Source organism: Dama dama, chromosome 19, assembly GCF_033118175.1.
Source record: "Dama dama isolate Ldn47 chromosome 19, ASM3311817v1, whole genome shotgun sequence".
Taxonomy (NCBI): Eukaryota; Metazoa; Chordata; class Mammalia; order Artiodactyla; family Cervidae; genus Dama; species Dama dama.
Window position 1 is genome coordinate 5,708,981 of NC_083699.1, and position 26,727 is coordinate 5,735,707.

Sequence of the window (26,727 nt, forward strand, 5' to 3'; positions counted from 1 at the left end):
GAACTGAAACAAGAATATGTATATTATCACTGTGTAAGACACATGTTGTTGTTATTTGTGGTAAAACTATATACCCAACACAGCAGTATGTTTCCTTGTTTTTTTTTTTTTTTCCTTTTTTCAGTTTGGTGACACTGGTTTATTTGCACATTGAAGTTTAGTAGTACAGTTTCAATTAGGGTGAGGTTTTTTTCTTGAAATGTATGAAAATTTTATGTGTCGGGAAGAAATGTTTTAAGAATCATAATTTTAGAAATAAAGGATATACTTATAAATCATGTATTATTTTATGTGGTAAGTGTATTATAGTTTATGTGGTAAATTATAAATTATGAATATTAGAAATCTGTGGCACAGATTTTTGCTGATTGGCTATATTGGTATATGTGCTATGCTGAGTTGCTCAGTTGTGTCTGACTCTTTGTGACCCCGTGGACTGTAGCTCTTCAGGCACCTCTGTCTATAGGGATTCTCCAGGCAAGAATATTGGAATGGGTTGCTATGCTCTCCTCCAAGGGATCTTCCCAACTCAGGGGTCGAACCCAGGTCTCAGGCTTTGCAGGCAGATTCTTTTATCATGTGAGGCACTAGGGAAGTCCCAAAATACTGGAGTGGGTAGCCTATCCCTTCTGCAGAGGATCTTGCCGACCCAGGAATCCAATCTGGGTCTCCAGCATTGGAGGCAGATTCTTCACCAGCTGAGCTACCAGGGAAGTCCTATATTGGTATGTAAAAACATAGAAATGAATTGTAGTGCTTTGATGACTTAGCTGAAATGAAATCCTTGAAGGTGTACTCAGTAGGACTCAATGGTGGTACTCCTCAGTAATCATGTCTTACCTTCACAGATGTCAGGCTCTTTTATTGTCCTGTGCTGTCAGCATCTGGAGGCAAAGTCCTTCAAAATCAGTTTTGAAGTTTACTTTGGCAGAGATTGTATACAGAGGTGTGTACTGTTTCAGAGGTAGAAAATCATGTTTTTTTGTTGTTCGGTCACTCAGTTGTGTCTGACTCTTTGGACCCTGTGGGTTGCAGTATGCCAGGGTTCCCTGTCCTTCACCATCTCCTGGAGCTTGCTCAAACTCATGTCCAGTGAGTCAGTGATGCCTTCCAACCATCTCGTCCTCTGTTGTTCCTTACTCCTCGTGCCTTCAATCTTTCCCAGCGTCTGGTCTTTTCTAATGAGCTGGCTCTTTGAATCAGTGGCCAAAGTATTGGAGCTTCAGCTTCAGCATCAGTCCTTCCAATGAATATTCAGAACTGATTTCCTTTATGATTGACTGGTTTGATCTCTTTGCAGTCCAAGAGACTCTCAAGAGTCTTCTCCAACACCACAGTTCAAAAGCATCAATGCTTTGGTGCGCAGCCTTCTTTATGGTCCAACTCTCACATCCATACATGACTACTGGAAAACCATAGCTTTAACTATACAGACCTTTGTCGGCAAAGTAATTTCTCTGCTTTTTAATATGTTGTCTACGTTGGTTATAACTTTTCTTCCAAGGAGCAAGCGTCTTTTAATTTCATGGCTGCAATCACCATCTGCAATGATTTTGGAGCCCAGAAAAATAAAGTCAGCCACTGTTTCCATTGCTTCCCCATCTGTTTGCCATGAAGTGATGGGAACAGATGCAATGATCTTCATTTTTTCGAATGTTGAGTTTTAAGCCAGCTTTTTCACTGTCTTCTTTCACCTTCATCAAGAGGCTATTTAATTCTTCTTCACTTTCTGCCATAAGGGTGTTGTCCTCTGCATATCTGAGGTTATTGATATTTCTCCTCTGGCATTTTGCATGATGTATTCTGCATAGAAGTTAAATAAGCAGGGTGATAATATACAGCCTTGCCATACTCCTTGCCCAATATAGACCCAATCTGTTGTTCCCTGTGGTTCTAACTGTTGCTTCTTGACTTGCATACAGGTTTCTCAGGAGGTGGTAACGTGGTCTGGTATTCCCATCTCTTTAAGAATTTTCCGAGTTTGTTGTGACCCACACAGTCAAAGGCTTTAGTGTAGTCAGTGAAGCAGAAGGAGATGTTTTTCTGGAATCTGCTTGCCTTTTCTGTGATACAACAGATGTTGGCAATTTGATCTCTGGTTCCTCTGCCAGAGGAATGGTATGCAGAGGTGTGAACTATTTCAGAGGTAGGAAATCATGTTTTTGGGTTTAAATAATCTGATACTTAGAAGGAGGAGAGCTGTGGGAAGTGATGATTGTGATTAACCTGAACATGCCAGTTTGCCTGATACATGGACATGTTTAGTCCATTTTAGTTTGTTATTGCTGTTACTAATGTTACCATAATAGATGAAATCAACTTATTGAAAGGAAAGTAGGTTTTGATTAGAAAGAGAGAAGTAGATGTTATTTAGGCAGTATCTAAGCACCATGTAAAGGGAAGATCTGAAAAGGGTGGTGGTCACTAGGGGGAATTCAGACCTTTGAAGGTCAGTGGAGGATGTGTGTGTGCAGAAAATGGGATAAAAGTTACCTGAATAATCCTATGCACTTTCAGCTCTCTCTGGCTCAGCCCTACTTGCTATCCTGGTCTTTCAGGCAGCCTATGCTAATTTTAGAGAAAGACCCATCCTCATTCTAGACTAAGTAGGTATGAGTATGTTTTTCCTATGGACATGAGCTGTTAGCCATTTTCTTTGTGTTGGATTTCAGCTTTTACAATTTCTCCTTCTTACTTCAATATCAGGGTGTGAGTCTACAGTTCAAATAAAAGATTAGGGTTAATGGATCTGGGACCTTGGTTTGTGAATTTCTGTCTTCTGGTTTTAAGTTGATAAGGCAACAGGAGATGCATTTTCTACCAGGGTTTCCCTTACACACAATTAAGTATCATCAGATCTTCTGCAGGTGTTTCTCTTTCCAATACCTTTTCCCTGTTAGCCTAATTGCACAAGGTTAGACATAAAGTCTGGAGAAGGCAATGGCAACCCACTCCAGTACTCTTGCTTGGAAAATCCCATGGATGGAGAGGCCTGGTGGGCTGCAGTTCATGGGTCGCTAAGAGTCTGACACGACTGAGTGACTTCACTTTCACTTTCCACTTTCATGCATTGGAGAAGGAAATGGAAACCCACTCCAGTGTTCTTGCCTGGAGAATCCCAGGGATGGGGGAGCCTGGTGGGCTGCCATCTATGGGGTCACACAGAGTTGGACACGACTGAAGCGACTTAGCAGCAGCAGCAGCAGACATAAAGTCTCCTTAACCAACTTTGTAGATGAGAGACTATCCTTACTGGTTTTCTGCCTGCAGGACGGTCAAGTACAGACAGAGATGTACTGAGGTCTTTAATTACAACAATTGATGTGTTTATTTCACCTTACAATTCTATCTTTTTTTTTTTTTCCATCATGTGTTTTGATGCTTGCTCTGTTCTTAGGCCCATACCTGTTCAAGATTATGATATCTTCTTGAAAACTGACCCCTTTATCATAATATGATGCCTCTCTTTATCTCTGGTAAGTTTCCTTGTTCTGAATTCTGCTTTGTCTAACATTAACATAGTGAATCCGTGTTTCTTTGGATCAGTGTTAGCATGGTATATCTTGATCCATTTACTTTGAGTCTATTTATGCTTTTTATTTGTAGTGAATTCTTGCAGAGAGCATATAATTGAGAATTCTTGGTTTATCCACTCTGACATCTCTGTTTTTTGCTTTTTTATTTAGACCATTTACATTTAAGGTGATTACTGCTATAGTGGTATTAATAGCTACTTTGTAATTATTTGTCATTCATTGTACTTCTTCTTTTTTCTCCCCTTCCACCTTTTTTTAACCTCGTCTGATTTTGATTGAACATTTAATATTATTTTTCTATCTTTCATTAGCATATCAATTATACATCATTTTCTTGGATTGCCCTAGAGTTTGAAGTATATATTTACAACTACGTATGTCTATTTTCTAATAACACTATACCACTTCACTCTTTGCATAGGTACTTTACAACAGTGTGTTCTCCATTCCTCCCTTCTATCCCTGGTAAAATAATGGATTCATTTCACTTATGCACATTATACATTGATGCAATACTTTTTGCTCTTATTAATTTGAACAGTTATTATATCACTAAGAAAAAGAAGAAAAAAGTTTGATTTTATCTTCATTTATTCTTTCTCTGATACTCTTCATTTCTTTATGTACGTCACCTATATAATATTTCTTATCTCTGGAAAACTTGAAAAAATTTCTTGCAGAAAAAGTCTCTATATGGTACATTTCTTCAGGTTTTGTATGTTTGAAAAAGCTTTAAATTCTCCTTTACTTTAGCATTATAATTTTTCAAAATATGCAGTTCTGATTCACTGGGGTTTTTGTTTTCTTTCTTTCAACACTTTAAATATTTTTGCACAACTCTTATTGATTGCATGGATGTAAAGTCTGATGTCATTCTAACCTTCATTCCCATTTGTAAGATGTTGTTCCCTCTGGCTTCTTTAAATATTTATTTCACTTTTTTTTCCTGCTTGGTGTTCACTGAGCTTTCTGGATGTGGTTTTAGTATCTGCTATTAATTTTGGAAAATTTTTAGCCATTTAAATATTTCTTTTGCTTTTTTCTCTTTCCTTTTCTTTGTATGTCCATGAGGCATCGCTTCTAATTTTGTAATTGTTCTGTAGGTCTTAGCTATTCTATTCCTTTTGTCTGTGAATTTTAGTTTGGGAACTCTCTATCACCATATTTTCAAACTTACAGATTCTTTCCTTGGCCATATTCACTCTTCTAATGAGTCCATCAATGCAGTCTTCATTTCTGTTACATTGTTGCTGATTTCTTGAATTTCCCTTGGATTCTCTCTTGATGTTTCCTTTTCTCTGCTATTTCACCCATCTATTCTTGCATATTGCCTCAGTTCAGTTCAGTTCATTTCAGTTCAGTTCAGTTGCTCAGTAATGTCTGACTCTTTGCAACCCCATGAATCACAGCACGCCAGGCTTCCCTGTCCATCACCAACTCCCGGAGTTTACTCAAACTCATGCCCATCGAGTCGGTGATGCCATCCAGCCATCTCATCATGTCGTCCCCTTCTCCTCCTGCCCCTAATCCCTCCCAGCATCAGGGTCTTTTCCAATGAGTCAACTCTTTGCATGAGGTGGCCAAAGTATTGGAGTTTCAGCTTCAGCATCAGTCCTTCCAATGAACACCCAGACCCAGGACTGATTGCCTTTAGGATGGACTGGTTGGATCTCCTTGCATATTGCCTACTTGTCCATTAAAGTCTAATATATTGCTTATAAAGGAAAGTGAAGTTGTTCAGTCATGTCCAACTCTTTGCGACCCCATGGAGTGTAGCATACCAGGTGCCTCTGTCCATGGGATTTTCCAGGCAAGGGTACTGGACTGGGTTGCCATTTCCTTCTCTAGAGGATCTTCCTGACCCAGGGATCAAACCTGGGTCTCCCACATTGCAGGCAGGCGCTTTACAGTGTGAGCCCCCAGGGAAACCAATACATTGCTTACAGTTGTTTGAAATTCCCTAATTGAAATTTCCAAAAGCAGTATCATATCTGAATCAGGTTTTGATGCTTGCTTTATCTCTTTAGACTGCAGTTATTCTTTTAGTGAATTTGACTCTGAGCTGTGATCTTTTAAGACATTTCTTAGCCTTTTCTTCTTTCTCCCTTTATGCTTCCCATGAGACAGGAAGATCAGAAGGGGTTGGAGTTGGCTGTTTGCTCTTTCCCCAGATGAGATGAGGCTCTTTCAAAGAAGACGGTGTTATGAAGAATAATCTGGGAACATTTTAAAATGATGTTTGTTTTCTCTCCCTAGTCAAGACAGGAAGGAATTTTCTCCAGTTCACTCTGACAACTCATAGTGGAGTTCCTGGATGTAACACCCAAGGAAGTGTTGGGAACCTCTTATCTCTGAGTCCTCCAGAGGATTTAACTCTCAGACTTACCCTGGGCTTCTAGTCATTGGCTGAAATTATCACTGAAATAATTAGGACCTGATTTCAGTGTCTTCTGCTTCAGGGAACCTGATCTTGGCTGCGATTCTTTGTATTTGCCTATCTCTCCAGATTGTGGTGAGTTCTTAGCCCTGTGACCTCAATTCTCTGTTGGTGCAAAGAAAACAGTTTCTGCTTTTGTAGTTGTTTGAAGTTTGTCTATTTATAAAGACAGTGTGATGACTTATAAGCCCTTTCCATATTGGAACTTACACTAAAAGGTTTTTGATAAGATTTCATCTTGATAAATTGATAAAGTTTTTAGAGGGTCTTCCAGGTTGCTCTGGAAGAGTTTGAAGATGTGGTTCTCCATTAGTTGTTGTGCTGGAACCAGGGATAAGATGGGCCATGATTGAATGAGTTTCCCCTTGGAGGGTGAACTAGTGCCTCTTGGCCATATAACCTAGATGGAGGACTGTTTTCATACATGAGAAATCCATTCCTCTTCCAGAGCGCAGCCTAGGAGCCTGCAGCCCCATCCCAGGAAACTCAGTTTACCCTACATTTGTTAAAAATGAAATTTTGGAGGTTTTTCTGAGTCATAAAAATATTCCTGACCAACCCCCCTCCGAATGACCATACCATTGTGGCTCATTTTGTGTGTTTCTATGTAACTTACGGACATTTTGGTGTACAGTTATGAATACTGTTTTAATATTTTTTTCTAACATTTGTGCTAGGCTGTTCAACTTTGATTCTTTGATTTATTTATAAATGATGTGGTTTCTTTCCCTTGAATATTCACAGTTCAGTTCAGTCACTCAGTCGTGTCAGACTCTTTGTGACCCCATGGACTGCAGCATGCCAAGCTTCCCTGTCCATCACCAACTCCCAGAGCTTGCTCGAATTCATGTCCATCAAGTCAGTGATGCCATCCAACCATCTCATCCTCTGTCGTCCCCTTCTCCTCCTGCCTTCAACCTTTCCCAGTGTCAGGGTGTTTTCCAGTGTTCACATGCTGCATTATTTTTTATTGGATGCCAAAATTGTAAATCTTACTTTTCTGTGTGCAAGTAAATTTTTTAAAATAATTTGATTCTTTCAGTTGTTGCTTTTAAGATCTGTTAGACAGAACCAGAGAAGTATTCAGTCTAGGACTAATCAGTCACTGATTTTGAGGTAAGGCCCTCTATGTCTTCTACTGAATGCCCCATGAATCTTGAAATTTTCCAATGGGACTCTTACCACAGACAAGGCTCCTGACCCTCTGTGAGCACTAGTCACTCTTTAATCATTTCTAGTAGCTTTTTCCTCTGCCGCAAGTGTGATCCCTGCTGGGAGCCAGCACACGAGATCCCACCCATGACAAGGTCGTGAGAAGAAGACCTGACAGGCAAGGCAGATCAGGACTTCAGGGATTTCGAAAAGCTGCCCTGGCGTTCACCTTAATGATGATATCTGTCTTTCTGATGCTAACTATATTAGATTACTCCCTAATTTCTGTGACACAGGTAGAAGGCCTTCCCCAATCTCTTTCCAAATAGAATCAACTTAGAATTTTACTAAATATGTCCCCCGGATGGTGGTATCATATAAGATTATCCAGGATGAAAAGAGTGTTTCAATTTAGACCCCTTTACTGGCATTCTAGCCTGCTTGGCAAATGCATACTAATGCATATGACTGCTCACAGCACCTTAATCATAAACAGCATAAAGAACCTGATCACACAAAAGGCCCTAATAGCCACAGAGCCCTTTGGGGGTGAGGAAGCCCTATTAGAGAACATAAAAATATTATTCTAAAAGTGGTTATAGTTAAAGATTTAGAAAAATAAGAGTTTAGCCCTAGTGTGGAAACAATAAGATAATTGTTAATTTTAACCAAGAGTGCTAAGCAGAGGCTGCCTCACCGGAGCCACAGAGTCTTTGTGTGGTAAACTTTTTAGATAAATTTAGCTGAGAACTTCTGCAAAAAGGCTGACTTTTGTGTTAACAGGATCGTATCTCTACTATGTTGCAACCTGCTGTACCATGAGACTGCCACTTTTCTGTTTTCTGCTAAGCTCAAGGCAAAATAGAACAATAAAAAATAGACTATGGAAAACAGCCTTGCATTCACCTCGGTCATAAAATGGCAATGGGCCCCAAGGCCAGAAGATAATGCACAAAAATCTACTATGGAAAAAGACTCTCATAAGCAAAGAAATATGCAGAAAACATCCTGGTCTCATAAAGGGCAAACTGATGTAATGTTAAACTAACTCTTTATTCTTATCTTTCACTTCCCCTTAAAAATGTACTAACTTAGGGTATAAAAGGCTACAGTGAAAAATAAAGCATTGCCAGACCTTGCTGCACACCCCAGTCTGGTCTCTCTCTCTCTCTCTCTTTTTCTTTCTCGCCGATGCCGTTCATCCTGAGGTTACCCCTGGATCCTTCTGAGGCTGGACCCTGGCAGATCCCCACGTGCATTGTACCAGTCAGTATTCAAGGAAGCCCTGCTGCATCTCTGGGGTTCTTATTCTGTGTGGTGCTCTCAGCTATGGTTTTCTGTCCTGTGAACTTAAGCCACCTTTGTGTCTAAAGACGTCTCTCTCTGTTTCTTCATGTTAGGGAATCACCAGGCTTCTCCTGGTTTCCTTCCTCTCTGCTACAGAAAATTCTCCCAAGGCAGTAATCTAGGGCAATCATATGTCTTATCTTTTAGGAATATTCTCCTTTTCCTGCTGTTCAGTGTCTTGCAAACTACTGTTTCCTATATTTGCAAATTAAGCAGTGCAGCATGAGTTAGGAGGGAGAGTATATCATGTCCTATTAATTTGCTTAGCCCAGAAAACAAATAGAATTTTAAATGTTTTTAAAATACATATTCCAATATTTTGTGAACATGTGTTTGACTTGCAATATTTATAATGTTTTTAATATTTGTGTTTTATTAAGCAATCTTACTAAACTTGCATTTCCAGAAGATATATACTTCTGGATTTTCTGAGAGTATTCATGCATTGCCTAAAAAAAAAAAAAAGAAACAAAAACAAAGAGAGAGATTTTTCTTCCTTGTTTTCAATCTTGGTGGCTGTCAATAAAAGTTCAAAAATTAGTCAAGTTAAGAAGAAAAGAGAAAATTTTATTTGAGCCAAACTGAAGATTATAACCCACGAGAGAGACTCTCTGAAACCTCTGCGCCCTGTTATGTCTGTTAGAAGTCGAAGGCACAGTCATATACATTTTAGAGACAAAGGATTATACATCAAAATGACATACAGATATTTTACATAAAGTTCACCAAGCAACATAGTAAGCAAGTACAAAGAGAGCAGGAAATCACCGTGACCCCTACAGGGTTGGGAAAGAATGCTCTTCTTTTCAGAGGTTACTAGTGTCAGCAGAAAGAAAAAGAAATGGTCTTTATGGTCAGCAGGTATTCCCATCTTTGAGGAGTTTCCATTAATGAGTAATGAAGACACACACTGGACACGAGGAGGAGAGAAAGGAGGCCCGAGTGAATCCAGAGAGATAATTTGTTTAATTTTTCCTGTCTTGCCTTTAAAATCCAATAATTTTATTTCATTATGCCTCACATTACTTTTTCTTGAGTTACTTCACTGTTTAAGTCCTTCAGTTAAAAAAAAAATGTGATAGGAATAAATATCCTTGTTTCAAATCCTTTCTGGTTTCTTTTTACCTGCTGGCACTTCTTTCAGGGATTATTTTGGCTTTTTGGAAGAAAGTTTCTTAATGTTTCTTACGAATCTACTGGTGACAAACTATCTTGGCTCTGTCTTTATTTTAGCCCCTTTAAGCATATTTTATTTCATGTATAGAATTTTATATTGTTTTTTATCTACAGTACTTTTCAGGTACCAAAAAGGCTTCCCAGGAGGCTCAGTGGTGAAGAATCTACCTGCTAAGGCAGGAGTCGGGGGTTTGATTCCTGGGTCAGTAAGATCCCCTGTAGAAGGAAATGGCAATCCACTCCAATATTCTTGCCCAGGGAAATCCGTGGAGAGAGGAGTGTTTGGGATCTCAAACAGCTGGAGACGACTTGGCTACTGAGCATGCACACACTTTTCACTACTGTTTTATTTGTCTTCTGGTGTCTGTTACGTGGTATATAATATCCATTATTCCTGTTGTTTTCCTTAATAATATGATGTGTCCCCCTACCCCTGGCATTGGTTTCCTTTAATATTTGTGAAATTTCTATTGCTATTTCTTCCCACAAATTTAATGGGTTAAGGCAGTGGAAATATTTCAAAATTTCGTGGGTCTTACAAGGTAAGGATTGGTTCAGCCCTTAGAGTTTTATTGCTTAAATCAACATCTTGATGAGCGCTATTAGCTTTTCAAGCTTGGAGCCTTCTTCCAGGATGTCTTAGGTTCTAAATTCTAGAATTTAGTTCTTCATGGTTATAGGACTTAGAAACCTGATTTCATGCAGGTGGTTTGGCTGGGAGCCACTCAGTTTTTAGTCTGCCCACATTGCTTAACATTTGGGCTTCAGGCTTCCCTGGTGCCTCAGCTGGTTAAGATTCTGCCTGCAATGCAGGGAACCTGGGTTTGATCACTGGGTCAGGAAAATCCCTTGGAAAAGGGATACCCACTCCAGTATTCTTGCCTGGAGAAGTCCATGGACAGAGGAGCCTGGCAGGCTACAGTCCACAGGATCGCAGAGTTGGACACGACTGAGTGACTAACACACACCATACTCATGTCAGGAATTGAAAGTTTGAGGTGAACTGATTTGGAGCCTTCATTACATCTGCAAAAATTTCTTCATAGCAATACTTGGAGAGTTGTTTGATTGCATAACTGAGGTAAGGTGTTTGTTCACCAGTAACCAAAAACCTTAGATAGCCGTCTTAGAGTCCCAGTTATAAGAATTTTGTCTTCCTCTTTGATTTTCAGCAATGACAACTATAGAGTGCCTATATGTCATTTCTTTTATATTTATATTGTTCAGTTCACTGAGCTTTTTGACTTGTGGGCTCATGACTTTCATGAATTTTAGAAATTTTTCATCCAACATATTTTCCAGTTTGCTTCTTCCCCATTTTTATTTCCAGTCCTTATTACACTTATATTGGACCATTTGATATTGTACACATGCCTAATTTATACTGGCATATCTCTAGGTTCTTTTCTTAGTCTACTCAATTGATCCTTAATTTCAGACATTGTATTTTTTATAGTGGAATGACATTTTAGATTCTTTAGGTTTACCTATGATGAATTCAACACCTTTCTCCATTCCTCCATTTTATCTAATTTCTTTAACATATTTAAAAGTTATTTTAACCTCTATTTGTTGTTTTTAATTCTAAAATCAGAGTTGTCTGTGGGTCTTCTTTACTGCATTGTGTGTGTATACTAGTCATTGCATTTAAAAGAATCTTTGAAATTGAAGTGATTTTTTATTTTTTAAAAAAAGAAAGGACACACCCTTACCCATATTTTGTAGCAAGTGGGAGGGCTGATTACTTCAAACCAATCAGAAGTTGATTTGAGCTATGGCTATGTGGCATGTTTAATTCATTTCAGTTCACATCTGATTTCTACAGCTTGAAGCTCAGCTTTGTTCCGTGTGCTTGGCAGACACCTCCTTCCAGTCAAAATTTGGCATATGACCCCGAGAGATGCTGCGAAATATGTCTGTTTTCAGTCTGCTTACCACCCTCTCTCACCACCACACAAATGAGGGGGAAACCAACAACCAAAGAAAACTATTTCTTCATTGAAGCTCTTTCATATATCAATCAAACATATAAATTCATGTCTTTATCAAGAGTCCCTTTTATTAGTGTAAGAGCTTAGGTTCCAAGGGTTTCCCTGATAGCTCAATTAGTAAAGAATCTGTGTGCAATGCAGGAGACCCCGGTTCAATTCATGGGTTCGGGAAGATCCCCTGGAAAAGGGATAGGGTACCCACTCCAGTGTTCTTGGGCTTCTCTTAGAGCTCAACTGGTGAAGAATCTGCCTGCAAAGCGGGAGAGAGAAGGGATAGGCTACCCACTTCAGTATTCTTGGGCTTCTCTTGTAGCTCAACTGGTAATGAATCCACCTGCAATGCGGGAGACCTGGATTCTATCTCTGGGTTGGGAAGATCCCCTGGAGAAGGGAAAGGATACCCACTCCAGTATTCTGACCTAGAAAATTCTATGGACCCAAAGGGTTGGACATGACTGAGCGATTTTCACTTTTACTTTAGGTTCCAAAATGCAGACAGTAGAAGAAATTATAATATTTTCCATTTTCTGACAGCATGTTCTATCATTTAGAAATTAAGAGAAAAAGAGCTAGCCATGGGGAGAAGGCAAGGCCAATGAGGTTTCAAGTAAGGTAGAGAAGATGGGGAAGGAAGACTGTACAAAATTAGACTGATACTTCAAAATGTTGACTTTTCCATTATGCTTTTCTGTATGTTGGATTGTTCATATATAGCTTCCTTCCAGCCTTCTTATAATTTGCCACCCATGTGGTTCTTATTCCTCAACTTTTTTAGAATAATAATCTTAATTCCTTTCAGTCTGGTGCTTAGATAGATAATAAAGCAGGGTTGTATTGAGAAATGATGGCATAGGGATAATGCAGCAATTATAGTAAAAGTGATGACTTCTGCTGCAAAGTGAATGAAGAAACAGGGGAGACCCCAAATAAACTAGTCTGTGACAAAATTCCCAAAACATGGTCTTAGGAAAAATGGAAATCAGGAAGTTTGCATAAGCTCCACCGAGGAATGGACATATGCAAGAATTTGCTCAGTTTTCTTACCATTTCGCCCAATACAGAGTTTAGCAAATATAAACACATAATAAATATTTGGTTAAATGAATATCTCCTTTTTGCATGATTGCCCAACTAAATAGGTTGAAAATTTGCATTCTTAATGTAAGCATGCACTTTATAAATATTTCTGAGCTTGTTGAATTAATTCTGGAACTTGCTTAAGAATACCATGTTCTTATCTTCTTGTCTAAGGATCAGTAGACCAAAATGGATTTTAGTTTTGTAGTAATCTATGACAAAGGCATTAGCCTTGAGAGTAACTAAATATTGCCTGACATTGTTTTTGATTAAACTCTTCACAGTAATCTTTACAAAATATTAATAGAAGAAACAGACCTCATGGTTTATCATGTGTTCTGTTTAAACTCATAGTAAAATTTGTTGTGCTGAGTCAATGATGGTGTCACAGGGTGAAAGAGCTTCTACCAGCATTTAAAAATCTTTGCTACTCTGTCTACAGATTTGATGAAAGATATTGTGAACTGTATTTCAGATAGAGTAACTGTTGAACTAGTTACTATCATCACTGTTAATCTTGCAACTGATTACATTTCAAGTAATATGATCACGTTAGCAGGAGCCTGTCAAGTATCTTTGTCCACCTACCAAGCATTTTAGTATATATAGGGCCACATTATATTATTACTGCAGAGGGGTTGTGAAAAGAATATCATTATGGGGTACAAAACTCTGTGCTTTGGGCTGACTTGTATCCTCTTTGCTTATTATATTTATACACCAATACCAGAAAACATTGAAGAACCCTGGAAAGTAAGGACCATTGATGCTGCTATAAAAATAACTTCACTTATGGTAAGTTTTTCTTTTCCAGGTGATTGGGATGCCTTGTTACAAGAACATGTAAGCTTTCTTTCAATTAGCATTTTGAAAGAGACTTCAGTTTTCTTTTGGGATAAATGAGCCAAATATTATTAATCTGTTTAATTGAATAAATCATTATGAAGCCCGTTTGAATCTGTACAAAACTTGGGGAAGTAAAATTTCTGCTTATAAAATAAACAAGATGACCACAAGAATTCCAAGACCATACTTTGAAAACCACTCTCTTGTCTACCTTCAATCTTAAATTGCTGGTTTTCAGATTTTTTTGTGACAGTGCCAGAATTTGAACTAAGTTCTACCCCACTGAAAATATCACACTCTCCTCTCAAATCATGCTGCTACCTGGAGGCCTTATAAATGATATGAACAGTAGAAAGTCTGAGGGAAAATGCATCAACAGATAAAAAATAACCAGAGCAGTGCATGGTACCTGGGAAGTGGCTATCTATTGTGCTACCCAGAGGAGATGTCAGATCTGTCAAACTAGATCCCAAGGTATCTCCTGCCCAAAGTCCAAAGTATGCCAAATCACCCCTTGGCCTTAATGCTTCCTTTCATTGCAAAGGCTTCACCTTTTCTTTCGGTGGGTATTAGAGAAAAACAAGTAAGTGCCAGCCCTATGGAGAAACTGCCATGTTATTTTCTGAAAGCTTATATATCTTAACTTCAGAGTTACTACTACAGAGTTTATTACTCTGGCTCATCAATGTTAGTATATCCTGAAAACATGCAACTTTAAAATTCCACTTTTAATTATCAAATGCAAAACAGAATTAAACTATTGTTCATCCAAAGTAGAACCAACATTTGTATTTGCTTATAGGTGCATTTTACATGTATATGTGTGAACTATGCTAGCAATTCATCAGTTTCTACTTATTTGTGTAATAATCATTTTGTTACTGCCATGACTGAGATTTTTAACATATGTCGTGAAAGCAAACATCACAGTTCTTGATAAAAGATATGGAAAAATATAAGTTACACATTCATTTTATTGACAGCAGGAGAAGAAAGAGAGAGCATTAATTTTAAAAGCAGCCGATCATTCCTTGAAAGAATCTACTTCATCCTTTTATGGCTCAGTTTTTTTCAATTGCAAAGTGAGAAGTCTATAAGCACATTTCAGAGTTACTACGAGAGTAAGGGAGCAGGTGTTCCAAGATAGCTTGCAGTGATATCTAAAATGGTATTAACATGAATAACTGTTTTTTATTCAATAGAGTTCTAGTCAGTATCTACTCCAAGATAGGATCTATGAGAAATGAGGGGCCAAAAGTAAAAAAAAAGTTGATTTTAAAGTGATATATCTGCTAAATTGAAATTATCTTCACTGTGATTATCTTCATCCAGCTGTGAAAATATTTGAGAATATTTTCTGTACATGTTGTTAATGAAAAAAGCTAAGAATTATTGAGCACTTGTGGTGTAGCCTACCCTACTTTAATTTCATTAAAAGTATGACTTAACACTTAAAACTGTGCTTTGAACAAGTCAATAATTTTTACCCTTACTTTACAATGAGGAAAGCAATACATAAGAAATAAGTAATCCAAAGACATAGAGTTAATAAATTTTAGAATTGGAGATCAAACCCAGGCAATCTATATTCATACTCTACCTCTTTTTATCATTTTGCCAACTTTTAACTTTCCATGCAGTTAAATTTCAGTCTTTTGATTATATAGTCCTATGTAGTTTAATGGAGAAGGCAATGGCACCCCACTCCAGTACTCTTGCCTGGAAAACCCCATGGCCGGAGGAGCCTGGTGGGCTGCAGTCCATGGGGTCGCTGAGAGTCAGACACGACTGGGAAACTTCACTTTCACTTTTCACTTTCAGGCATTGGAGAAGGAAATGGCAACCCACTCCAGTGTTCTTGCCTGGAGAATCCCAGGGATGGGGGAGCCTGGTCGGCTGCCGTCTATGGGGTCGCACAGAGCCGGACACGACTGAAGCGACTTAGCAGCAGCAGCAGCAGCATGTAGTTTAATATAGGTAGAGATTCATGCAACCACTAAGCTAATCAAGACATGAAAACATAATCCCCCAAATCACGCTTGTGCTGCCCTTTCTGGGCTTCCCTGCTGGCTCTGTGGTGAAGAATCTGCAGTAAACTCTTCCCCACCCTAAATTCAAGGTAACCACAGATCACTATAAGTCTGTATACTTTGCCTTTTCCATAATATCATATAAATGAGTTCATACTACATGTGGATTTTGAAGCCAGCTTAATGCATTTCACTGAGCATAATGCATTTGAGAGTAATCCACTCACTGAGTATCATAAGTTCAATCCTTTCTAAAGCTGTGTAGTACTCCATTATGTGGGTATATCATGATTTGTTCTCAATAAACAGTTGAAAGATATTTAGGTTGTTCCCACTTTGGAGGTAATATGAACAAAAATTTTAATTTCTGTTGAGTCAGTATCTAGAGCTAGATGTGCTGGGTCATATTTTAAATGTATACTTAAATTTATAGGAAATTGCCCCAATTTTTTTTTTCCAAAGAAGCTATACAACTTTGCATTCAGACCAGCAATATATGAAAGTTTTACTTGGTCTAAGTCCTTACTAGCATTTAATATTTTAAGTTTTTCTTTAAAAACCATTCTAATAAGTGTGTCAAAATATCTGATTGTAGCATATATTTTCACTTCCTTAGAGATTACAGGTATTGGGTAACTTTTCATGTATTTATTTGTTATTCCATGTTTTTTTGTGGTGACATCTGTGTTTAATCTTTTCTCCATTTGAAAAAAAAGGTTCTTCATTTTGCTATTGTTGATTATTGTGAATTCTTTGCATTTGGGATGAAGTCATTTAACAGATACTTAATTTGCAAATATTTTCTCCCAATCTTGGACTTCTCATTTTGTTTTCTTGAGTTATACAGCAAAAGCCTTTATATTTTGTTGAAGTCCTTTTTATCTTTTTCTACAAAAATCTTTTGTTTTCTGATATTGTCTGTGTGTGTGTGTGAGACCAGTTGTGTCTAACCCTTTGCAACCCCGTGGACTGTAGCCTGCCAGACTCCTCTGTCCATGGAATTTTCCAGGCAAGAATACCAGAGTTGGTTGCCATTTCCTCCTCCAGAGGACCTTTCCAATCCAGAAACGGAACCCGCCTCTCCTGCATCTCCTGAGTTGGCAGGTGGATTTTTTATCACTGGCCCACCTGGGAAGTCTTTAAGCCTCTTAAGAACTTTTTAACCTAGCATAAAATCACAAAGATTTTCTCCTATGATATCTTCTAAGAGGTTTGTCGTTTTACTTTTTTTGCATTTAGGTATTGGATCCTTTATGAGTTAATTTCTATGTAAAGTGTGAGGAATTGATGAAGGTACATTTTTTTGCATATGGATGTCCAATTGCTCCAACACCATTTGTTGAAACATCTTTCTTCATTGAATTGCTTTGTGTCTGTGTCAGAAATATACTGGACATATTTGTATGTTTATTTCTGAACTGACTCTGTGTTCTTCCCTTAATTTATGAGTCCAGTCTTTCACCAATAATACACGTATTATCTATTCTATCTTCTCAGGAGTCTTGGAATAAGGTTTTATGAGTCCACCAATCTTATTCTTCAATATCCAAATTGCTTTGACTATATAATAAATGATCCTTTCCATGTGCAAGTTTAAATTTAGCTTATTGGTGACTAAAAATTCTGATGAAATTTTGCCAGAGATTATAAACTCTCTGAAATTTTAAATGAATAAGTAATGAAATGAAATTAAAATATTTAGAATTTGCATACAGAGAAGTGTAAAATCTTGTTACTCAGTTAATTTTTATGATAAAATTTTACAACTTACATTTAAGAAACAGGTAGACCAAAATAAGTTGCATGTAAACTGATAAAAGTTAAATGAATGAGACTACTCTTAGTTTAAAAACACTACATACTTGAGATTTATTTGGAGCAACTCTAGTTTATGTATTAGGATGTACAATAAGACCTCTAAAGTATTATTATATTTTTTTCTTCTTTTTTGAGTACATATTTATTTGCATTTGATGGTACTAAAAATCAAAATGTTTAGTGTTTTAATTTGTTTTTGTTTGTTTTGACAGGCTACATTATTGGAAAAAATAGGTCTTAAAAGATTTGATGAATTGTTTTCCATGTTAATGAAACTGGACTACACACAACCAATTTCAGATGAAAACGTTACAGTGATGGATATAACCTTTAGTGATATTCCAGTACGTTTGTACTTGCCTAAGAGGAAGTCAGCAAGCCAGAGACCAGCTGTAATTTTTGTTCATGGTGGTGCCTTTGTTTTGGGAAGTTGTAGTAAGTGCTTTTTATATAAGCAAATATGAGTGAGCATGTGTGTTTGTGTGTATTGCACATTACATGTATTTATATTAGAATACATTGTGGTATATATATAATTAGCAGAGTGTTGATAAGTTTGTAAGTATGTATATGTATCATTCGTGGTTCATATATAGGTCTTCATATACTTCTTGGCAAATCTTAAAAATATAAGATTATTATAAAAATTATTATCAAATAAAGTTACACTGACAATGTAAAATGGGAAATTCATTTTGAACTTCAAATGGAAAAATAAAATACAACCGAGGAATTAGATCCTCCCATCAAGTCTATTCCCATCTGATGTTTGCAAATGATTCTAAGAAGTACAATGGAATAGCTAAGAAAATTATAGTCATACACATTCTCACAGGCACAAACTCAAACATGCTCAGACATATCACATAGAGTTCACATACACACATATACACACAGTTGCTTTTATACTCTTGATATTATTGACTCACCACATAACATAGAATACAGAGGATATTGTATTAAGGCAATTCAGAATGTAAGACACAAATAATGACTCCTTTCCTCAAAAAGCCTATAGCCTAAGTCATTATACCCAGGATTTTGACTTTGTGATCTGTTTAACGTTTCAAAACAACCACAGATGCTACTCTCGTCGGGTGGGAGGTCCACCTTTATTTGATTGGTAATCACATTCTTAGGGTGGCTAACACTGTCACAGTTTTACAGAGAAGGTAGCTAGAATGGTTCAGTAACTTGTTCCAAGCCCTATTATTAGCAAGTGGTAGAACTTGTGGCCACATCTAGGCCTATCAGCAGGATCCACAGGCTTAACCCTCACATCACTGGTGAGCAGCCCCATTCTACCAACCGTCAAGGTGGCTTAAAGATGCTGTTTCTTGTGTGTATTTAGTTTCTATCCTTCATGTCAATGTCACTTCCAAACACTCGGTGCTCTTTCAAGTCTCTCAGTTCATCCTCTCTCAATTATCAAGGATGTCTATCCAAATTCAGAATGTTCCACTCCTCCTCTCCATAAGTACCTTATGTGTCCTTAAAAATTATTAGCACTGTTTTAATCTTTAATTTCACTTCTCTCTACTTATATCCTACGAGATGCACTTTAATCTTTTGGTAAAATGTAATCTCTATTTTTGTCTGGGATCATATTTTCTCATATTGTTTGGCGTTTAATCCATATTTCTCTTTCCTTTGTCTAGAAATGTGTCCTCTCCAGTGACACCTAAGCATGTTTCAACCTCTTCTACCTTGATCTTCCTTGCTCTGGAATCTCTCTCTCTCTTCGTAGTCCTCTATCACTCTCTTTATATTTCTCAGGCTCACTTTTATACAGTGTGGAATCCATTTTCCCCTTCTCAATAATTCCTTACACTGTGTAACTTGAGAATGACCACTCCTCTTTTTTCACTGAAACTCTCTAATCATAAGTACATTTCTATCACATTTCACACACGTAGGTGGTTTTCCATTGCTCTTTATTTACAGAGTACACTTTCAAATTATTTTTTTTCATTTCAGAATTAGCAGCTTTGGACCTCCTGAATAGACAGACGGCAAAGAATCTTGGTGCTGTCGTTGTGGGAGTGGAGTAAGAGCATGATATACATTTTTTTTTTTTTATGATCTTTTGCCTTTATGACATAGTTTTAAAAGAAGGCACCTGAGCCTCCGAAAGGACAGGGATCTTAGGGATTTTTTGGTTTATGTTAGTAACTTTTATTAGTGTTACATTATCCACTCTTCCCCAAAGGGGCCTGAAAGTGAAAGTGAAAGCATTCAATTGTGTCCAACTCTTTGTGACCCCATGGACTGTAGCCTACCAGGGTCCTCCGTCCATGGGATTTTCCAGGCAAGAATACTGGAGTGGGTTGCCATTTCCTTCTCCAGGAGACCTTCCTGACCCAGGGATTGAACCCAGGTCTCCTGCATTGTAGGACTGTAGGCAGCTGCTTTACCATCTGAGCCACCAGGGAATTATACAAAGGGGTCTGCTGCTGCTGCTGCTGCTAAGTCGCTTCAGTCGTGTCCAACTCTGTGCGACCGCATAGACAGCAGCCCACCAGGCTCCGCCGTCCCTGGGATTCTCCAGGCAAGAACATTGGAGTGGGTTGCCATTTCCTTCTCCAGCAAAGGGGCCTAGTTTCCCTTTAACCTCTGTCATTAGAGAGACCTCTGGAAGGCACCACAGGCTGAACATTTTTGGCAATACCACTATGATATTTTCTAGAAATGCCTAGGTGCTTAATTATTCATTACACATTTGGGATGCTGAGGGGTTTTTTGTTTTTTTGAGTTGGTGATAAAAAATAAATTTTATAAATATTCATTTTTAAAATTGAACTGCAGTTGATTTCAGAGAAGGGCATGGCAACCCACTCCAGTATTCTTGCCTGGAGGATCCCATGGACAGAGGAGTCTGGTGGGCTACAGCAGAGTGATTAGTTATGAGCAGTTTTTCAGATTATTTTCCATTATAGGTTATTATAAGATGTTGGTTATATAGATATTCTTTTGGAGGAGCATCAGATGAAAATGTTGGAACCATCTGGGAGTTTATAGTCATGCTCAAAATGAGAGAACATAAGTGCTCATGATTTTTGCCCAAATTTCCAACAATATGCAGCAAAGACTAGGAAATGTCCCATCCTTTATGGCCTATTTAGACATTCTCTGTACTCCATCTTCAGGATGAATTTTCCCCCCATTTTCCCCATCAATTAAGTAGTACAGAAATTTTCTTAGAGACTTCTAGCCCAATAGTGAATAGAGAATATGGTGGAATTTCTTGGTATGTAAGAACTTAAGTAGATTGAATATAACATACAAGTGAAACCAGTGCTGTCCTGCTCATCATTGCTACCTTAGAGCAACAGGAAACCTAGATGTTTTCAGAGACACTTCTATAATAATTAGAATATTCTCCCTTTCACTCAATGATTTTAACCTAATGTACCATTTTATTATCTTCAGTTCAGTTCAGTCGCTCAGTCATGTCCGACTCTTTGTAACCCCATGAATTGCAGCATGCCAGGCCTCCCTGTCCATCACCAACTCCTGGAGTTTACTCAAACTCATGTCCGTCGAGTTGGTGATGCCATCCAGCCATCTCATCCTCTGTCATCCCCTTCTCCTCCTGCCCCTAATCCCTCCCAGCATCAGGGTCTTTCCCAATGAGTCAACTCTTTATTATCTTAGGTACTTTTAAATGGTGATATGTATTGTACCTATCTTAAGAATTCCATCAGTTATTTCTGATATTTATTTTTTTAATCCTGAAGAGCTTTTAAAGTAGCAGTGTATTTTGATATGTTCTTTAGTTTATACTATATTTAAAATATATTTCAGATATTTTAGATGTAGATTGTTGTTGTTCAGTCTTCCAGTCGCATCTGACCCAGTTGCGACCCCATGGACTGCAGCATTCCAGGCCTTCTTGTCCTTTACCAACTTCTGGTAAGATAGATTACAGTCGGGCAAAATTGCAAGGGTTATCTGTCCAGAATGTAATGGTTAATGTTGATATTATTAACTTACCAATTCAAATTTATAGTATGATTACCAGTGTAAGTAGAAATAAAAAAAAGTAAGACAACCCAATAGAATTTGCCCCAATATTAGATGAATAAACTATAGAGAGATATACATATAGTTGTTCACATTAACAGATGCTCTAATAATTTGCCTTAAAATGATTTTGACAGTTGTTACACAAGATCACTTACTGTACTTCAATATCAAATTTCAAAACTTTTCTTTTGAATTATGTTTGCAGGTCATATGTAAGCTCATACTCATGTATTCACCTTATGACATAAGTTTTGATAACAGAACATGATATTTTATAGAATTTTTACCTAAATAAATTTTGAACATAAGACCTCTACAAATCATTCATTCTCAGATTTGCTGCTTTGAAAATCTAGTGTGCACTCTTAACATGGTTGTGAAAATATTTGCTACCAACTGCATTTGAGAATCTAATAAATGCTACAGAGAGATCATCTCCCCTATTGATTGCACATTTGCTGAAAAATCTATATACAGTGTTCTGACGATGAAGACATAATCTTTATCTCTCTCAAGTCCCCATAGAATAGGACATTTGAAAAAAACTTCATCCAAAAATCTACATTTTATTTGAAAAACAAGTTAGTAGTAAATCTAGATATGATTGCTGAAAGTAAAGGAAATGAAAGATTCAAAACAGGGTCAATTTTCTTCTCTGGACCTATTGATTGTATTGAGAGATACCTCAATATATGCAACTGAAGTTTAATCATGTCTGCTTTTCTTTCTTTCTTTTTTTTTTTTCCTTTGTCTGAAGTTACAGATTAGGTCATCAGTATCAATTTCCTGTTGCCCATGAAGATGTCGTTTCTGTGGTCAAATTCTTTCTACAAGATAAGATTCTTGCAAAATATGGAGTGGACCCCACTCGAGTCTGTATTTCAGGTGATAGTGCTGGGGGTTTAATCGCAGCGACAGTGGCTCAGCTGGTACGTCTTATGTCTTATGTGTTATACTTATTTATGATGCATACACGTGCTACAACTCCATCACAAAGTATCGTTTTCTTTTTGTTGGAATGCTTTTAACGGACTTATATTTTAAACTGCTAAATGGAAAAACCAACAACAAAGAAACCTGTCCTTTTACAGGACTTTACCTTTAGACAATGTGGCTCTAAAAGCATTGAAGGAAAAAAAAAATCCTTATAAATAAGCCTCCTAATTTAATCACCAATTTTGAGGGAAATAAAACAATGTCTAGGAACCATTTCTAACGTGATAAACAGATTTGTTCTCTGTTGGTCCTTTAATGGACCGGAACCTGGTGGTCCGGAGTCGATAATAAGAAAGTAACGGAGAGAAAGAGGCTGATATCCCCTGGTTTACACTGAAAGTCAATAGAGTCGTATTCTTAGGGTTCGCGCTGCTGCACGTAGGCACCAGGCGCCCTCTCGAGTGGGTGAAGGCACAGTGCGCCTTCTGGAGAGGGTGTTAGAAGCCCGGGCAAGCAAGTGAGCTCAGCGGGCCTCCGCGCTCCAAGGAATTAGACAGAAATAGAGAGAGAGAGAGAGAGAGAGAGAGAAAGACAGAAAGAATAGAAAGACATGGGGACCCAAGCTCTGATGGAGCAAAGGTGTTTTAATCAACATGGCGTGGATATATACACTGTCTTACAAGGTAGTTATTCTCAGCAAAGATAAAGATTAAAATTCCAGGCTTACAAAACATAAGAAGATCCCTATCAAAGACAGAGTTGCAAACAATCACCTTTTCATAAGAAGGAAGAGGGTACTTATCACTGTAATGAGAAATGCCTGGATTCCTCAGCCCTGGGAAAGGCGTGCCTCTCCTCTTAATTCCTGAATATTCAGGAATCAGTAAGGGCCAGAGGGTTCCTGACAGATCCAAAAACAGCACACAGGAAGCCTTTTGTTAAATGCTTCCTGACAGTTCTCCTTGCTGTTTGTCGCTTCAGTTGTGTTCGACTCTTGGCGACCCTGTGGACCATCACCCTCCAGGCTCCTCTGTCTGTGGGATTCTCTAGGCAAAAGTGCTTGAATGGGTTGCTATACCCTCCTCCAGGGGATCTTCCAGACCCAGGGGTTGAACTCCGGTCTCCTGCATTGCAAGCAAATTCTTTATCACTGAGCTACCAGGGAAGCCCATTGTTCTCTTCAAGTAAACTGTAAAGTCTACCAAGCACTTGGGATTACTGTAGTTCATGTATTTCAGTGGAATGTGAGCAGGTAACATTTGGGCCACATGTCATGCTTGCATGGAAGAATCACTATAGTAATAAAAAAGAAAAATGGCCATTTTTACAACGTTCAAACCCTTGCTGCAGTTCGTTGTTCAGTTACCAAATCATCTCTGACCCTTCTTGACCCCATGGCCTGCAGTACACCAAGCCTTCTTGTCCCTCACTATGTACCAGAGTTTGCCCAAATTCATGTCCATTGCATCAGTGATGCCATCCAACCATCTCATCCTCTGTCACCCTCTTCTTCTGCCTTCAGTCTTTGCCAGCATCAGGTTTTTTGCCAATGTGTTGGCTGTTTATATCATGTGGCCAAAGTATTGAAGCTTCAGTATTTAGGGTTGATTTCCTTTGGGATTGACTGATTTGATCTTCTTGCTGTCCAAGGGACTCTCAAGAGGCTTCTCCAGCACCACAGTTGGAAAACATCAATGATTTGGTGCTTTGCCTTCTTTATGAAAAAATCCTTGCTATGTGCAATTAAATAATAGCAGTCCACAATAACTAATACATTTGAAAAAGGAATTCAGTAGAATATATACTTATTACTTCCAAAGCCAATTTTTTGGAACAAAACTGACATAATAAGAGGGATGCTGCTGCTAAGTCATTTCAGTCGTGTCCGACTCTTTGTGACCGCATAGATGGCAGCCCACCAGGCTCCCCCGTCCCTGGGATTCTCCAGGCAAGAACACTGGAGTGGGTTGCCATTTCCTTCTCCAATGCATGAAAGTGAAAAGTGAAAGTGAAGTCGTTCAGTCGTGTCCGACTCTTCACGACCCCATGGACTGCAGCCCACCAGGCTCCTCTGCCCATGGGATTTTCCAGGCAAGAGTACTGGAGTGGGTTGCCATTGCCCTCTCCAGTAAGAGGGATACCTATCTCTAAAACCAGCAGGATCTTCTAACTCCTCTTGTAGGATCACTTTTGCTACTAGCCTGGGAAGGTATTGGTCTCTCCGTCTCATTTTTGTTTATGTGTGTGCAGTTGTTCTTCTATTCTGCTTATGAGATGAGCCAGCTGGTTTAGGAAATAATCCATCTGAGGGCAAAGGGGTGTGATCAAGAGCATACGAGAGATTATGTTAGAGAAATTTGTCTTTCCTCATTTTCTGCTTTGGAATTGTGGCACCCACTATGCCTTGGGTGTGCAGTTTCAGTTGGTTGGCTAACATGTCCCCTTGTGAGGTTCCACTGGGATTATTTTCAATTAATTCTCTCATTTGGTATGTCAGCGACTTTGGTGAGGGGCTAACTTTAAGAAAGACCCTCCAGATATTGAAATTTTCATGTGGAGTGGCAGCTGGTGTATTTACTTCTATTGATATCATTGTTAAGAAGGTTGATCTGTGTCTAGGTAGTTGCTCCTCAGAGGTTAATTGTAGGTTTTCTTCTAGAGAGCATAGGAGTAAAAGAAAGGGTAAGAGAAATTTATGATAGCTCTTCTCACCCCATAGCTGAAATCTCAGGCTCTCTTATCTCTGTAAGAAAGAGAATCTCCAAATACATGCTGCATGAAGGCGAGTTGTATATTAGGAATATTTCCTTTAACTTGATAGAATTCCTTTTGAATTTAGATAATGTGAATTTGGATATTGATATCCTGTTGCTGTATTCATTTTTTCTTCTCGCTTAGGTCACTTTAGGTCAAAAATGGTTTTCAATATAGATAGCTTTTCCTCTTTCCTAGGAATCACATAATTAATTTTTTGTTTGGTGGTTCCCTGGTGACTCAGTTGGTAAAGAGTCTGCCTGCAATTGGGACACCTCAGTTCAATCCCTGGGTTGGGAATGTCTCCTGGAGAAGGAAATGACAACCCACTCCAGCATTCTTGCCTGGAGAATTCCATGGACAGAAGAGCCTGATGGGCTACAGTCCTTGGGGTCACAAAGAGTCAGACATGACTGAGTGACTAACTTTACCTTACATATATGAATAAATACATGTGTGTATATGTGTGAATCATTACTTTAGTGATGAAAGTGGGATGACACATTTTAATGCCCTGTAAAGTATAAATATGATGAAAATAATTACTAGGAACTATATCATTTTTATAATTATTTACATCATCACAGCTGATATGATTGGAATGAAAGCTTCTACTCCTGTAGTTTTGAAGCCTTTGATTCATTCACATTTTATTATATATATTTTTCAGATACAGAATGATCCAGAATTCAAAAATAAGCTGAAAGCACAAGCTTTAATTTACCCCAGCTTACAGGTCATTGATATCACCATTCCTTCTCAAAAAGAAAATGAACATGGTCTAATTCTGTCAAAGAAACTGGAAATAGAACTTGCATGCCTGTATTTGACTCAGGATAAAGCACTCCCCCAGGCAATGATGAAAAATCAACACATGCCTCATGGTTCAAGGCATCTGTTCAAGCTGGTTAACTGGAGTATCTTCCTTCCTGAGAAGTATAAGAAGAACCATGTATATACAGAACCAATTCTTGGAAGACTTAATCCTTTGCATTCAGCACTTTTGGATAGTAGGTTATCACCCTTGGCAGTCAATGATTCCCAGTTGCAAAATTTGCCCTTAACTTACATCCTCACCTGTCAATATGATCTTATAAGAGATGATGGACTTATGTATGTCTCACGACTTCAAAATGTTGGAGTTAAAGTTTCTCATGACCATATGGAGGATGGAATCCATGGAGCTTTATCATTCATGGCTTCACCAATTAATTTACAGCTAGGCATTAGAATAAAAGATAAGTATATTAATTGGCTAGAAGAAAATCTATAAATAATACATATAGCTCGCTAATCAGTTATAGTATAAAGGATATATTTTGAGATTTGTGAGTTTAAGGGACAATATCATGATTTTAGCTTTGGATAAATTTAGGTTTAAATCAAAGCAAAATAACTATGTATCTTGGAAAAAATTAGTTTACCTAATCTTAAATCCTGCTACAGTGAAGACTTCTACTATATTTATCCTAATATATATCATTTATTCTCCCTGACACATGGCAAATATTCACCAATCATAGTAAAGTATAAAAACAAAGTATGATTATAGGCAAAATATACACAATAGTTTCAAGACAGTGACAGGAATGATAGTGGTA

General features: G+C 38.0%; 1 protein-coding gene across 1 annotated transcript; it reads left to right on the forward strand.

The window, feature by feature from the left end:
• The first annotated feature begins 13,373 nt into the window (after positions 1 to 13,373).
• On the forward strand, positions 13,374 to 26,399 carry LOC133073857 (arylacetamide deacetylase-like 2). Its single transcript, XM_061167849.1, has 5 exons — positions 13,374 to 13,511; positions 17,623 to 17,845; positions 19,388 to 19,457; positions 22,194 to 22,365; positions 25,797 to 26,399. The coding sequence occupies exons 1-5, from the start codon at positions 13,374 to 13,376 to the stop codon at positions 26,397 to 26,399; spliced, it is 1,206 nt and encodes a 401-aa protein (XP_061023832.1).
• The last annotated feature ends 328 nt before the right edge of the window (positions 26,400 to 26,727 follow it).